A 17,198-nucleotide genomic window follows, 5' to 3' on the forward strand; every position below is an offset into this window, starting at 1 on the left:
CAATGATAACACGTTTGTTCTGAAAAGGATTGAGGGAGGATTTACTAGGCAGATACGGAGGCGGGGAGACTATTCCAGGGACAGGAAATAGCATGAACAAAGACCAAGAGTTCTCTGTGATATGTTGAGGATGTAAGTGTGACTGGAATACAGGGTGCATGGTTAAGATGGACCATCGATGATGTAGGAATAAACGGGGCCAGAATGTGAGCCAAAGTAATGTGTGAGGGTTTATCTTTTAGGCAGTGGAGGCTTTTAAGCAGGGAATTCACATGATCTGGTATGCTGTTTAAGAAGACAACTATAGGGATCCCTGGGTGGCGCAGCGGTTTGGCGCCTGCCTTTGGCCCAGGGCGCGATCCTGGAGACCCAGGATCGAATCCCACGTCGGGCTCCCGGCGCATGGAGCCTGCTTCTCCCTCTGCCTATGTCTCTGCCTCTCTCTCTCTCTCTCTGTGACTATCATAAATAATAAATAAAAAAAAAAAATTAAAAAAAAAAAAAAAGACAACTATAGAGGCAGCATGGAATTTGGAGTAGAACAAGGAGGGGCTGATGGTAGCAAGACCATACTGGCAGCATATATGTGCTGTGGCCTTACATCAATTTATAACACTTATTTGAAGTGTTGCACAAAGCTGGTTGCAGTGGTCTAGGCAAAGGATGATGAGGCCTGTCTAAGTGACTAATTTTGAGCCACATTGAATAAAAATCAACAAAATGTAATGAAAAATTGTGTGTGGGGATAAGAAGGAAGATTTTGACAGTGAGTTTGGTTTCTAGTTCAGAGATCCTGAGACTTGAAAACACAGCAGGCTCAGTGGGGAAGGTAATGAATGAATTCCATTTTGGATATGTTAAGGGTTGGGTACATTTTAGTCATATAAAAAAGGGTCAGGAATCCCTGGGTGACTCAGCAGTTTGGTGCCTGCCTTCAGCCCAGAGCGTCCCAGGATCGAGTCCCACATCAGGCTCTGCATGGAGCCTGCTTCTCCCTCTACCTATGTCTCTGCCTTTCTCTCTCTTTGTGTGTCTCTCATGAATAAATGAATAAAATCTTTAAAAAAAAAAAAAGGGTCAATTGTGAGACATAGAATTTGGTTGGGGGCACAAGAAGACATAAATCCACTTTCAGCTGGTCACAAAGAGCAACAGTTTAGGCCCTGGCTTCATACTTCAGTGCAGCTCTATGATGAACAAGTTGGGCCAACTGCAGGAATCCTTTTATCTTGGCTAGAACCAAAGTAGGCAGGTCCTATTTTCATTCAGTATCTCTCTAAGCTCACACACAACCTTAGCTCTTAACAAAGTGCAAGAGATGAACCAGAAAACATTTGTGTCCTTTTTTTTTTTTTAAGATTTATTTATTTATTTATTTATTTATTTATTTATTTATTTATTTATTTATTTATGAGAGAGAGAGAGAGAGAGAGAGAGAGGCAGAGACACAGGCAGAGGGAGAAGCAGGCTCCATACAGGGAACCCGATGTGGGACTCGATCCTGGGACTCCAGGATTGTGCCCTGGGCCAAAGGCAGGCACCACACCGCTGAGCCACCCAGGCTCAAATTTCATCTCAGTCATCCATTCTAAGCTGTTTTTAGTATTCAGGCAGTTCCCAAAGGGAAGGGTCCCTGTTACCCCACATACTTCACAACTTTTGGTAGTATTAAGATTTTGAATTTTTGCCTCCCTGGAGTGTGTGAAATGATATTTTATTATGCTTTTAATTTGACTTTCCTTCATTACTAAAAGCTTAAACCTATTTTCCTGTTTACTGGCCATTTCTATTTCCTTTTCTGGGATATTTGCTATCATTTGTATATTTCCATTTTTTTTATGGATTCTGTATTTTTTTTTTCCTCAAGCATTCTATATTTTGGAAGCTAACCTTTGTACAATTGTTAATATCTTCTCCTAGTTTATGGGTTATCTTTTCATATCTTATTCATGAGAGACACAGAGAGAGGGACAGAGATATAGGTAGAGAGAGAAGCAGGCTCCATGCAGGAAGCCCCATATGGGACTTGATCCTAGGAACTTCGGGATCATGCCCTGAACCAAAGGCAGATGCTCAACCACTGAGCCACCCAGGCCTCCCTTCTTATCATATCTTAAGGTTCTTTTTATTTTAAGTTTATTTAAGTAATGTCTATATTCAACATGGGGTTTGAATCCAAGACCCTGAGATCAAGAGTTGCATGCTTTTTGACTGAGCCAGCCAGGCACCCCACATCCTAAGATGTCTAGATAGACAGGACAAAATAGTGAAATTTATTAATCTTTTTCTTTTATGATTTGTGCTTTTATTTTTTAAAAAAGATTATTTATTTATTTATTTACCCAAAAGAGAACAAACCATGGGGAAGGAGCAGAGGGAGAAGCAGACTCCTTGCTGAGCAGGGTGCCTGATGCAGGGCTGGATCCCAGGACCCCAGGATCATGACCTGAGCCAAAGGCAGATGCTTAACTTACTGAGCCACCCAGGCACCCCCACCCTGGGACTTTTAATCCATTAAGATGATATGTATCTTCTCCCTTTATTTAACAAGGAGAGGCAGAGGGGGACAGTGAGAGAGAAATTCAAGCAGATAGCACTGAGCCAGGAGCCTGATGCGGGGCTCGATTTCATGATCCTGAGATCATGACTAGAGCCTAAAGAAGAGTCTTCTACTTAACTGACTGCGCCACTCAGGCACCCCTATTTAAGTCGTCTTTTTACATGAAAGTCTTATGTATCCTTTATTAGATGTATTCCTAGCTATCTTACATATTTTTCTCTCATTGTTACAGATATCTTTTATTTATTTTTATTATTTTTAAAGATTTTATTTATTTATTCATGAGAGACACACAGAGAGAGGCAGAGACACAGGCAGAGGGAGAAGCATTCTCCATGCAGGGAGTCTGATGCGGGACTCGATCCTAGGACTCCAGGATCATGCCCTGGGCTGAAGGCAGACGCTAAGCCGCCGAGCCACCCAGGGATCCCCTATAGATGATATCTTTTAAAAAACTGTTTTTCTTTCATTTTTTTAAAAAGATTTTTATTTATTTGTTCATAAGAGACAGAGAGAGAAAGGCAGAGACATAGGCAGAGGGAGAAGCAGGCTCATCGCAAGGAGCCTGATGCAGGACTCAATCCTTGCACCCTGGGATCATGCCCTGAGCCAGAAGTCAACCAGTGAGCCACCCAGGTGCCCCTCATTTTTTTTTTTTTAAGGATTTATTTATTTTAGAGTGAAAGAGGGAGTGGGGGAGTGGGGGAGTCCAGAGGAAGAGGAAGAGAAAGAATCTCAAGCAGATTCCCAGCTGAGCTTGGAACCTGATGCAGTGCTCAGTCTCATGACACTGATCCTACCTGAGCCAAAATCAACAGTCAGATGCTCAACTGACTGAGCTACTCAGGTGCCCCTAAAAAATCATTTTTCTAAATGCTTGTTGCTGGGACACCTTGGGTGGCTCAGCGGTTGAGTGCATGTCTTCAGCCCAGGATGTGATCCCGGGGTCCTGGGATAGAGTCCCACATCAGGCTCCCTGCATGGAGCCTGCTTCTCTCTTTGTCTATGTCTCTGCCCCTCTTTTTGTGTGTCTGTCATGAATAAATAAATAAAATCTTTAAAAAAAAGCTTGTTGCTGAGGGGTGCCTGGCTGGTTCAGTGGGTGGAGCAGATGGTTCGTTCTTTTTTTTTTTAAATAGGCACCCTTATCCTTTTACTCTTTACCTCTGAATCCCTGTCACTTAGACCTGACTAACGAGTTCCCCACCCTAATTCCACTTTCTCCTGATGGTTTGGAAGTTATGCTTTGTTTTCTTTCAGGGCGTTGGTGTAGAGATTTTCATATACTGATTTAACAGAGTCTAAAATTAATATTTATATGTTCTTTCTGAACAATGCAAGGACCATGAGATGCTTTAACACTAGTTACAAATCCTCATCTCTGCTATTAAAATGTTATTATTGCCTAAGATTTTAGACATTAATCACTGTTTTATACAATTAATAGTACTTAGGTTTACCCTGATGTTTCTCATTTTCTGTGCTTAACCTTCCTTTTTACATATTGTATCTTCTTTTGAGATAATTTTCTTTCTTACTGAAGTCCATCTTTGGGAGTTTTTTTGTTTGTTTTTGTTTTTTTCAAGTAGTCTCTAGGTCCAGCACAGAGCCCAATGTGGGGTTTGAACTCATGACCATGAGATCAAGACAAGAGCCAAGATCAAGAATCAGAAACTCAATTGACTGAGCCACCCAGGCACCTCAAATCTTTGGGAGGTTTTTAAAACTTTTCTTTAAATTAAAAAACTTTTTTTTTTTTAAAGTAGGCTTTAGTTCCCAGTATGGGGCTTGAACTCAGCATCCTGAGGTCAAGAGTTACATGCTCTACCAACTGAACCAACTAGGTACCTCCTGGGAGGTTTTCTTTTAGTGAGAGCCTGTTGGTGGCTTAGTTTTTATCTGAAAATGCCTTATTTTGCTCTAGGTCCTAACATTTTACTGGGTTTGGAATTCTGTGTTGACAATTTTTTTTTTTTAAGATTTTATTTATTTATTTGACAGAGAGCACAAGCAGGAGGAGTGGCAAGTAGGAGAGGGGAAGATGTGGGACTCCATCCCAGGATCCTGAGATCATGACCTGAGCCAAAGGCAGATGCTTAACTGACTGAACCACCCAGGCGCCCAGGCGCCCCAACAATCCTTTTCTCTTAATATTTTGAAAATCTCATTTCATTGTCTTTTAGTTTCTGTTGCTCTGTTCAGACATCAGCTGTCATTTTAGCTGTTATTTCTTTATAGGTAATTTGTCTTTTCTCTCGTTGCAGTTTCACTATGATGTATTAATATACGAGTATTAAAAAAATTATCCTCAGAATTTTCTGGGATTTCTGACTTTAATCAATAGAAACTTTCTTTCTGTCTCTTCTCATTCTGTTTCCTCCTTGTAAAACTCTGGTTAGATATGTTAGCTCTTTAGTCTTTTATTAATTTGCCACATATATATAGGGTACCCATGCCAAAGGCAGGTTATATAGCAGAAAATAAAACAGACAACAATCTCTTTGTTTCATTGAGTTTATATTTTCCTTTCTCTCTTCAAGTATTGCATTTCCTTCATTTCTATTTTCCTTGTGCAACTCTTATTAGATGTATGTTGGGTCCTTTCATCCTATCCTCTATGTCTCATAATCTATATTTCCCATTTCATAGTTTGTTCATACTACTTTTTAAATAATCCTCCGATCTATCTTTTTCATTGCTTTTCTTCTTGGCTGTGTTTATTTATTTTATTATATATTTTTTAAAGATTTATTTATTTATTTATTCATTCATTTATTTATTTATGATAGACATAGAGAGAGAGAGAGAGAGAGAGAGAGGCAGAAGCAGGCTCCATGCCGGGAGCCCGATGCGGGACTTGATCCCGGGACTCCAGGATCGTGCCCTGGGCCAAAGGCAGGTGCTAAACCGCTGAGCCACCCAGGGATCCCCTTCTTGGTTGTGTTTAATCTGTTTTTTAACTGTCCATTGAGTTTTTACAATTTTAGTTACTGTATTTTTTTATTCCCAAAAGTTCTATTTGTTTCCTTTTCAAATCATTTTCATCATTTCTAATTGTCTCTTGTTCCTTCAACATATTCTGTGCCTTCTTTTATATCTTTAAACATATTAGCAATACTTATTTTATATTTCCTCTCAGAAAATTCTAATCCCTGCAGTCTGATTTCCTGGTTTGTTGGTTCTTTGGACTCTAGCTCATGGTATTTTGTTTGTGGGTTTAGTGATTTTTTTTTTTTTTTTTTTTTTTTTAATTGTGAGCTTGGGTTCCTGGGTGGCTCAGTTGGTTAAGTGTCTGCCTCTGGCTCAGGTTGTGTTCCCAGGGTTCTGGGATTTAGTCCCACATCGGGCTCTTTGGTCAGTGGGGGTTCTGCTTTTCCCTCTCCCTCTGCCCTTGTTCTCTCTCAAATAAATGAATAAGATCTTTAAAAAAAAAATTGTGAGTTCAAGTTACTAGAAACTTTTATCTGTGAGAATTCTTTGAGGCTCAAGTTTACTGTGTATTTCTCCACAGAAGATTTAGGGTGCCTCTTGCTATGCCCCTTTGAGCTCTATTAACAAAAGTCAAATTAAATTCTCATCTTAAGGTTTCTTTGGCTGTAATTCTTGGTGTGAATTTAGGACCTATACTGGGTGAGTGTGTGATAATGTTAGGAATTTTCAGGAGACTTCTTTTTTTCCTGTACTACCAGGAACCAAGGCAGAGATAAATACTATCTTCACCATTTCCCCAAAGGCATTGTTATTTTATATCCTAGTAGATGATTCTGACACTGAAGTTTTTACCTGTTCAAGTTCTAAGCTATACCTCCTTATGCATTGCATAGAACTTCTCAGTTGCTGACCCATAGCCAGAAGAGGTCATTGGATACCCTCAGGACAAGTGCTTACTTGTCTGGATCTTAAATTTCTTTTGTTGTTTCTGTCTCCTAAGGAATTCTCTTGTTTTGATGCTAATTCAGCCATACCCCACCCTGTATTGGAGGTGTCTTTATGACCTAAGTCTGCCACGTTGCTGGAAACTGGTCTAATCTGTGTTTTTAAAAGCTCCATCTGTTACTCTGATTTTTTTTTTTAAAAGATTTTATTTATTTATTCATGAGAAACAGAGAGAGGCAGAGACACAGGCAGAGAGAGAAGCCGGCTCCCTGTGGGGAGCCTGATGTGGGACTCCATCCTAGGACCCCAGGATCATGACCTGAGCCAAAGGCAGATGCTCAACCACTGAGCCACCCAGGGGCCCCTGTTACTCTGATCCTAATGGTGGTTAAAGCCACAGGGTTGGGGACATTTATAGTGCAAAAATAAAACTTTTTTTTTTTTTTTTTTTTTGACCACTGATCACTTTAACAGAGAAGAGGAATTATTAAAAGGGGTTGAGAAGAAACCTTGAGGGGTGGTAGAAGGGGAGGAGGGCGGGGCGTGGGAGTGAATGGGTGACGGGCACTGGGTGTTATTCTGTATGTTAGTAAATTGAACACCAATAAAAAAATAAAAAAAAAAAAAAAAAAAAAAAAGAGAAGAAACCTTGAGGAAGGAGTATTAGAGCCTGGAAACCAGGAAATTGGAGAATTTTAAGAAATAAGGACTGACCTAAATTCTAGACTGTCAAGTAGTGTGAAAGGTAAGACTAGACAAAAGATCTCCAGTAGGCCATTGTGAGCCTTTCAATTATCAGATTGTAATGAATTGAGTACTAAATGGAAGTTAACAAGAGGGCATATCAACTCTTAGAAGTTTGTTTTTTAAAGATTTTATTTTTATTTTTATTTTTATTTTCTTATTAAATATTTTATTTATTCATGAGAGACACAGAAGGAGAGAGGCAGAGACACAGGCAGAGGGAGAAGCAGGCTCCATGCAGGGAGCCTGACGTGGGGCTCAATCCCAGGACTCCAGGATCACGCTCTGGGCAGAAGGCGGTGCTAAACCACTGAGCCACCGGGGCTGCCTCAACTCTTAGAAGTTTGTGAATGGAAGGAGGGAATTAGTTTGGTAGCAAGAATGGGGGAAGGAGGTCAGAAGAAAAGCCCAGTTAAAAGTTGTTATGTAAAATGTGTAATTTATGTTACCTTTGCTTTCAACCCATAACTGGTCCATTGGATGGTCATCTCCTTTTCTTTCTTCAGAACTATTTTATTCCTTTTTATTTTATTTTTATTTTTATTTATTTATTTTTTTAAGAACTATTTTATTCCTAACCATTATGTTGTTCTTATATAATTTTCTTTTTGTCTTCTAATTTTGACAGGTACATTATTTTCTTTGAACTTTTTGGGTTGAGGTGAAGTTGAAAATAACTAAAGGTATAGAGTAGAATAATATAATTTAAGAAATTATGCTATTTTAGTGTTACTGGCCTATGTAATCAGATGCTTAATGGAAACTGGAAAAGGACAATAAGCATATATAATACTTTTCTATCCTTGTGGCTTACTTACGTTATTTATTCTAACATTTCTCTCCTAAAGTCTGAGTTTACTCAATTACTTTTTCTGGAAAACAGGACTCCTGCTTATTTTAAACTTCACTCTTGGGGCACCTGGGTGGGTCAGTGGTTGAGCGTCTGCCTTTGGCTCAGGTCATGATCCTGGGATCCTGGGATTGAGTCCTACCATCAGGCTCCCCACAGGGAGCCTGCTTCTCCCTCTGCCTATGTCTCTGCTTCTGTGTGTGTGTGTGTCTCATGAATAAATAAATAAAATCTTTAAAAAAATAATTAAGTTGTCCCATAAGAAAGTCAACTTAAAAAGATTACTTTTGGATTACTGTATAGGACAAGTATTGTTATTGCACAGTAGTAGAATATTTGTAGGCATCTTTTATAGGTGGTTATTATATGTTTTTGTCATTTTTCAGATGAGAAGAATAAAATGCTGAGCACTAAGAAAAAATGGTGATTCTGTCAGAGTTCTTAGCCCCACCGTAAAGAATACAACATTTTTAGCACTCACATGTGAAGAACTTCTATATCATAGGAGGCTGGGAGAATTTAGAATTAAATATGAGATCTGTGATTCTGCTGAGATTTTTTTTCCCTCTTAATTAGAATACTTTTTCTGTTATCATAATGTCTTTTTAACATGCTTATTTTAGTTTACTTTTCATTTATCTTATTTTAAGATTGTAATTAGGAAGCACTCAAGTGAGGAAGCTCAGGTCTGCTTGCTAAGTATTAATCCATTACTTCTCCTTTGAAATGCATATATTGTATAGGCAAACTACTTAAATGTATTGTAATTTAAATTTATCTAAAATGTATACCTCTTACATATTTACTTTATACCCATTAAGTGCTGCTTATGTAATTAATTTTATAGACCTAAAAATTTGAATAAATATTGCTTGTTACTTTTAAACAAGCTTTGGGAGGAAACAGATTCCTTATTTCTTTTTTTTTTTTTTTAAGCTTATTTATGTTTTAGTAATGTCTACACCTGTCATTGAGCTTGAACTCACAGCCCTGAGATCAAGTGTCACAGGCTTCACCAACTGAGCCAGCCAGGAGCTCCAGGGAGGAAGCAAATTCTGATTTTAGTATTGGTTGTTTATGTCTTGTAGAGATTCACAGTTCCTCTATAGTTGATCCCAAGTGTTATCCATCTTTTTGAGCAAAAAGCAACACTTGAACAAAGGAAAATTATTTTATTCTAATATAATTTTTCCCCCAAAGGCTGTGTGGAGTGTTAAGAAGGGATAGCCATAGAGAATCTTTTTTTGCAACATATCAGTTACTAAAGTAGACTGTATTTTATTTATTTATTTTAAAGATTTTACCTATTCGTGAGAGACACAGAAAGAGAGGTAGAGACATAGGCAGAGAGAGAAGCAGGCTCCATGCAGGGAGCCCGATGTGGGACTCCCATCCCGTGACTCTTGGATCAAGCCCTGAGCCGAAGGCAGACAGACACTCAACAGCTGAGCCACTCAGGTGCCCCTATTTATTTTTTTAAAAGATTTTATTTATTTACTGAGAGAGAGAGAGCACAGAGAGAGGGAGAAGCAGACTCTTGCTTAGTAGGGAGCCCAGCGTTGGGCTTGATGCTAGATCATGACCTGAGCCAAAAGCAGATGCTCAGTCTAGGTTAAGCATCTGACTCTTGGTTTTGGCTTAGATCATGATCTCAGGGTTAGGGGATCAGGCTCTACACTCAGTGGGAGGTGATTTGAAGATTCTCTTCCTCTCCCTTTGCCTCTACCCTTACTCTTGCACTCTCACCCCATTAAATAAGTAAATTTTAAAAGAAAAAAAAAAGAAAGAAAAGAAAGAGTGTCACCTGGGTGGTTCAGTTGGTTAAGCGTCTGCCTTTGGCTCAGGTCATAATCCTGGGGTCCTGGGATCTAGCCCTGCATCGGGCTCCCTGCTCAGTGGGGAATCTGCTTCTCCTTCTCCCTCTGTCCTTTTGCCTATGTTTTCTCTCTCTCTTTCTCTCTCTCTGTCTCTCTCACTCTCTATCTCAAATAAATAAATAGAATCTTAAAAAAATAAAAACTAAAAAGAAAAGAAATCTTAATTATACTGGTTTCTCTACTTATCCACTGCTATTTATAAGTTTCCTTTTATTCACCAAGAACATATAAAAGGAGGATTTTGTTCTGGAAAATTTTAGCCAAATTCTCTTTTCTTAGAATGTTTAAAATTTAAATGTAAAGGCAATTAGAATGTATTGTTATCAAAGAAACTACTTGTTTTTTTAATTATAGCATAATTCTGGTTAGTTCAACAATTAATAAAATGGAATATTTAAGTGCTCTTAAGCCCATTTCCTTAAAAAACAAGACAAAATTGAAACTCCAGGAATATACATTAGTGTGTTTTCTTTATATAATTCTGAATTTTATGTAAATGAATTTGTAGAATTAATCACTGTGGAAGGAATCCTTTTTGTCCTTCCCAGGTGAAGCTCCCATAGGTACAGTTGGGTTGTCCTTCTGGGTTGCTTTAAGGGCACTTTAGCAGTTTTAAAAACTTAAGTACTAATTTCATGGCCAGTGTCAGCTGGATTTATTGAAGTAGGTCAGACTCTGGATAGAAACTTGTTTCTCAAATCTAAAGAGAGTCATTATCCATTCTTCTATTTGTTCGAGAATGGTAGTAAATTCTTCCACATTGACCACAAGTCTAGAGCAATTATAGAAAATCTAGATAGTTGGATTTTTTCAGGTATAGAAAATTATCCAAGATCTTCTCTGACTTTTATTATTCCAGTGGAACTAAACAAACAAAAACAAAATAAACAAAAAATAGAAATCAATTCCTCCTCCCACAAAAGAAGCCATAGACAGTGCTTGTATTCTTTAAAAGAGAAACACATCCCTATCCTATAAAATACACATGTAAAAATTGCAATTCATTGGGGATATATTTTCCCTTTTTAAAAAAATTATAGGTTATTTTTCCTCTTCTGTTCAGTTAACTAAGTTTTTATTTTATTTTTTTATTTTTATTTTTTTTTTTAATTTATGATAGTCACAGAGAGAGAGAGAGAGGCAGAGACACAGGCAGAGGGAGAAGCAGGCTCCATGCACCGGGAGCCCGACGTGGGATTCGATCCCGGGTCTCCAGGATCGCGCCCTGGGCCAAAGGCAGGCGCCAAACCGCTGCGCCACCCAGGGATCCCTAACTAAGTTTTTAATGAAAGTATGTACATAGCAATATGTTTCCTTTGAATCTGTAAAATCATAGTCTCTTGTTCATAAGAACTAAAATTCTTAGTTCTATACTATTACGAAATAGTATAGTCATATGACAAAATAATGTGATACTGAAAATATAAGTATTACACAAAGTCAAAAATCAGTGAACAGTAGGGGTGCCTGGGTGGCTTGGTCAGTTAAGCATCTGACTTTTGGCTCAGGTCATGATCTCAGTAACCTGTCAGGCTCTGTGCTCAGTGGAAGTCTGGTTTTCCTTTTTCCTCTCCTTCTACCTGTCCCACTCCCCCTGCCCTTGCTCTCTCTCTCTCTCTCTCTCAAATTTTTAAAAATCAGTCAACAAGGTGTTTTTAATTTACAAGGAAGGTTTCATGGAGAATTTGGAATTTGAGAATTTGATTCTTGAAGGTTGGATATGAGTTGATGGAAGGGATGTAATAGAGAGTAAGCAGCATGAACAGAGGTTTAGGAATTTCAGCCTCTGAGAATAATTGAAGATGTTTTGGGCAAGAACCAATAAATGAACATTGTATTAGAATAGCATAGGGACACCTGGGTGGCTCAGCAGTTGAGCGTCTCCCTTCAGGGCATGATACTGGAGTCCTGGGATCAAGTCCCACATCAGGCTCCTCATGGGAGCCTGCTTCTCCCTCTGCCTGTGTCTCTAGAGCTTCTCTTTCTGTGTCTCTCATGAATAAATTAAAAATCTTAAAAAAAAAAAGAATAGCATAATTTGGTCTGTCATCACAAATTGCTTACTTAATGTTGCACATATGGTAAGTGGAAAATCAGGGATTCAAAATTTCAAATCTTTTGAACTTAAAATCCTTGTTATAGCATGCCGATTGTATCAGTATTCTTCAGCATCATTAACTGAGAATCAATCTATCAGGTGCCATTACATCTGAGAATACAAAAATGAACAAGTTACAGTATTTTTTGAGAGGGACAGGTGTATGTGTATATGTGTGTCTATACTGTGGGTAATTGCTTGTGACAGTTACTCTCTGTATATACTTTGGAGATGTTAATCTGCTTTTCTCATGATTATCTCAACAGTGGGGTTATCTCCTTGGGTGAAGATGCTTGCCACTAAAGAATATTGGTATAACATAGCCATTAAATGCAAAAAGCCCTATTTAGTGTAGTGTTACAAACCTGGAGAAAATCTGGGTTGGATTTGAGTGAGTGTTAATATATCATTCTCCAATGTGGCATTAATTAATAGCTAATGGATTATTGAGTATATTTGACGGTATGTGATATTCAGTTGCTGATTTAAAACCTTGTGACTGTACTGTACATGTCTGGGCTTCTCACACTTTTATAGTTACCTGCTAGGTGAATAGTGGATATTTACTAAATGGAATTACCTCTATATCATCCAACATGACTTAAGGTTAATAACTTATTTAACCAAGTTGTATGCAATATAAATTAGGTATTAAAAGCATGGATTACAGAGCGAGTTTGCCTGGGTTCAAGTCCAACTCTGCTGCTTGATGCTGGGTGAATTACCTCTTTTTTCAGCTCTAAAGTGGGGATAATAATAATACTTGTTTCATTGCTGTATCTGGCACATAGGAAGTACTCTCAACTGTTAGTTATTAAAGCTCTATTATCCTGTATTAGCAGTTTTGAAATTTTTAAAAAAAGTTGTAAACTGACAGTCTTTATATCACTTATTTGACAGCAAAGCCTGACCTAAGAAATGTCTTTGTAACATATAATCTGGTTTTGGTTCTATACTTGAACAGTTATTTATATTTAGTTTGCAAAAGCTCCTTGTAAAATATAGATACTGATTATTATTATTATTGTTTTATGATATTTACCAGACAGTATGTGACTTTTTCTCATGAAGTAAAAATAAACTTGGATATTTTATAATTAGTATTATTAACTAATGTTAACAATAGCTTATATTTATTAAATGTTTACTGTGTGCCACATACTTTACTGGGTATTTTACATCATTATCTTATTTATTCCAATAGTCTTCTAGGTAGATCCTGTTTTTAATGTGCTGAGGCTTAAGGAGGTTCAGTAATTTGTCCAAGGTCACATAGTCATTCAGTGTACTAGTAGTGCTAGAATTCAGGCCTCATCTCTGCTATTTTGATTATGTCTGTGTTCTTTTCTTTAACCTGCACTGCCTTTCTATAATTTAGAAAATTTTCATAAGGAAATAAATGTCATTGATATATTAAAGTACATTGTTGTCTGGCTCTTTTTACCTTTCATCTTAGGTGCTGGAAAACCCCCTATGTTTGGTGATTATGAAGCTCAGAGACACTGGCAAGAAATTACTTTTAATTTACCGGTCAAACAATGGTATGGATCATTTTAACTTGATTTTATTGTTTATCATGTAATACAGATTATTTAAGATAATTTAAAAGGAAAATATTCATCTTCAGCATCCTCATTTTCGTGTATACTGATATCTCTGATGTATTACCTTGCATATTGAGGGTCATCTTTGAAATTTTATACTCATGAATGTTACCTATGTACTCACCAGCTGGAATATGATAAGAACTTTGAGGATAGAACACTATATGCCTTAGAAGCTCGTCTGGACATAAACTGAAGAATCATCCTGAGTTAACAGTATTTTTTCTGGTGGTTTCATAAAGCTTTTTTTATTAGAAATGAATGAGATGTGAAAGAGCAGTAGCTTAGTGGTAAGGAATGTTGGTGCTCAAGTCAGACCGCCTGAGTCCTTTTTTTTTTTTTTTTTTTAATATTTTATTTATTTACTCATGACAGACACACAGAGAGAGGTAGAGGGAGAAGCAGGCTCCACGCAGGGAGCCGGACGCGGGACTCAATCCTGGGTCTCCAGGATCACACCTGGACCGAAGGTGGCGCTAAACTGCTGAGCCACTTGGGCTGCCCAGACTGCCTGAGTTCAGATCCTGGTTTACTAGCTGTGTGACCTTTGGTGAAATTATTTAATTTTCTCTGCCATGGTGGTTTTTTTTTTTTATTTTTTAAAGATTTTTATCTTTAAAAAAGACACAGAGAGACACAGAGAGAGAGAGGCAGAGACACAGGCAGAGGGAGAAGCAGGCTCCATGCAGGGAACTCGACGTGGGACTTGATCCTGGGTCTCCAGGATCACATCCTGGGTGGAAGGCGATGCTAAACCGCAGAGCCACCAGGGCTGCCCTCTGCCATGGTTTTATCAAACTTGTAGAGTACAAATGATAGAATACATATTTCACAGGATTATTGCGATAATTGAATAAAATGATACATGTAAAGCACTTAGAACAGCATCTGCAACAAAATGAGCTCTCAGGAAATGTTATGTGTGGTTATATCTTTACAGAAATTTGTGCCTGTGCCATTTTTATTGAACATATTCTGGTAACATTTATTTATTGATGTATTGGATGCCTAATAGATTATTAGAGACTGTATAAACTGTTTGCATTGTTCTGTTGATTGCTTTAGTCACTGCTTTTTATTTTCTGTATGTTGATAAATTATTCGAGTCATTAACACCCAAAAGAACCATTTCATGGGATTTTATTTGAGGAAATATATCTTTTTTTTCAATGTTAAAATACATTTATTGTTATTTTTAAATTGAAATATAATTGACATAAAACCCTGTTAGTTTCAGGTAAATATCATAGTGGTTTAATATTTTTATACTTTATGAAATGATCCCCATGATGAGTCTAGTCACCACCTGTCACCATACAAACTTATAGTATTGTTGACTATATTCCCTGTGCTGTACATTACATCCCCGTGATTTACTTATTTTATAAGTAGTTTGTACCTCTTTATCCCCTTCACCTATTTTGTCCATCCCACAACCCCTTCTCACTCTGATAATCAGGTTTGTTTCCTGTCTATATGAATCTATTATGTTCATTTGTTTTCTAGATTCCATATATAAGGAAAATAATACAGGATTTGTCTTTGTCTGACTTCTTTCACTTATAATATCCTCTAGGTCCATCGTGTTGTTGCAGATGACAAGAATTTGTTCTTTTTTGTAGATATTCCACTGTGGATATTTAGTTGGTCCCCCCCCCCCTTCTTTAATTTTAATTTTATTTTATTTACGTATTTTTAAAAAAGATTTATTTATTCATTCATTCATTCATTCATTCATTCATGAGACACAGGCAGAGGGAGAAGCAGGCTTCCTGCAGGAGCCCGATGCGGGACTTGATGCTGGAACTCCAGTATCATTAAGGCAGATGCTCAACTGCTGAGCCACCCAGGCGTCCCAACCCCCCACTTTTTTAAAGCTTATTTAAGTGACCCTAATATCCAACATGGGGCTTGAACTTACAACCCTGAAACCAAGAGTTGGATCCTCTACCACTTAAGCCAGCGAGGTGTCCCTATTTAGTTGACCCTTGAACAACACAGGTTTGAACAAACTGCAGAGATCCACTTCCATGCGAATTTTAAAAATAAATATAGTACAGTACTATCAGTGTATTTGATTTTATGATTTTTTTAAGATTATTTATTTATTTATTAGAGACACACAAAGAGAGAGAGACAGACAGAGGGAGAAGTGGGCTCCATGCCGGGAGCCCGACGTGGGACTTGATACCGGATCTCCAGGATCACACCCTGGGCTGAAGGCAGCACCAAACTGCTAAGCCACCCGGGCTGCCCAGATTTTATGATTTTAATAGCATTTTCTTTTCGTTATCTTCCCTTATTGTAAGAATATAGTATATAATACATAAAACATACAAAACGTGTTAACTGTGTTATTGGTAAGGCTTCCAGTCAATGGCTATTAATAGTTAAGTTTTGAGGAGTCAGAAGTTCTATATGATTTTCAAATGTAACAGGGGTCAAGGCTCCTAACCTCTATATTGTTCAAGAGTTAACTAGTATACCACATCTTCTTTATCCATTGATCTAGCAATGGATACTTAGGTTGGTGCCTTATCTTGGTTATTGTAAATAATGCTATAAGGAACATAAGGATGCATATATCTCTTCAAATTGGTGTTTCTATTTTCTTTGGATAAATATCTAGAAGTAGAATTGCTGGACTGTATGCTGGTTTTATTTTTAATATTTTGAGGAACCTTTGTGCTGTTTCCCATAGTAGCTGTATCAGGTTATATCCCAGCAGTTCATGGATTCCCTTTTCTCCACATCCTCACCAATACTTGTTTCTTGTCTTTTTGCCAGTCTGACCAGTGTAATGAGATGATACCTCATTGTGGTTTTGGTTTGCATTTTTTTGATTATTAGTGATGTTGAGCATCTTTTCATGTGCCTGTTAGCCATTTGTATGTCCTTGGAGAAATGGCAATTCAGGTCATCTGCCCATTTTTTATTTGGGCTGTTTGTTTTTTGGTACAAGATATGTAAGTTCTCTATATATTTTGGATATTAACTCCTTATTGGGTATATGATTTGCAAACATATTCTTCCATTCAGGAGGTTGCTTTTTTATTTTGTTGTTGATTTCCCTCACTGTGGAAAAGCTTTTTAGTTTGAAGTAATCCTGTATGTTTATTTTAGCTTTTGTTACCCTTGTCTTAGAAGACTGGTCCAAAAATATAGTGCTAAGACTGATATCAAGGAACTTACTGCTTATGTTTTCTTCTAGTAGTTTTGTGGTTTCAGATCTTAAATTCAAGTTTTTAATAAATTTTGAATTTATTTTTGTATGTGGTATAGGATAGTGGTACAGTTTCATTCTTTTGCAAATAGCTGTCCAGTTTTCCCAACACCATTTGTTGAAGAGATTGTCATTTCCACATTGTATGTTTTTGCATCCATTGTCATAGATTAATTGACCATATATCCACATGTTTATTTCTGGCTCTCTATTCTGTTCCATTGATCTCTGTGTCTGCTTCATGCTAATGCCATACTGTTTTGATTACTATAGCTTTGATAGTTTGAAATCAGGGAGCGTATGATACCTCCAGCCTTGTTCTTTCTCAAGATTGCTTTGGCTATAATGGGGTCTTTTGTGGTTCCA

General features: G+C 37.6%; 1 protein-coding gene across 6 annotated transcripts in view; it reads left to right on the top strand.

Annotated features, from left to right (window-relative positions):
• The window catches only part of ALG6 (ALG6 alpha-1,3-glucosyltransferase), a 67,032-nt gene that overhangs the window by 10,112 nt on the left and 39,722 nt on the right, over positions 1-17,198 (top strand). For 5 of the 6 annotated variants that reach the window (XM_072820569.1, XM_072820572.1, XM_072820567.1 and 2 more), the window contains one exon: positions 13,462-13,546. In XM_072820569.1, the coding sequence (XP_072676670.1) occupies positions 13,462-13,546 (85 nt within the window). Of the gene's footprint in view, positions 1-7,085; positions 7,182-13,461; positions 13,547-17,198 lie in introns of those variants that run through there. The other variant, XM_072820573.1, reaches the window with a different exon arrangement.

This window comes from Canis lupus, chromosome 3, assembly GCF_048164855.1.
Source record: "Canis lupus baileyi chromosome 3, mCanLup2.hap1, whole genome shotgun sequence".
In the NCBI taxonomy this organism is placed as follows: domain Eukaryota; kingdom Metazoa; phylum Chordata; class Mammalia; order Carnivora; family Canidae; genus Canis; species Canis lupus.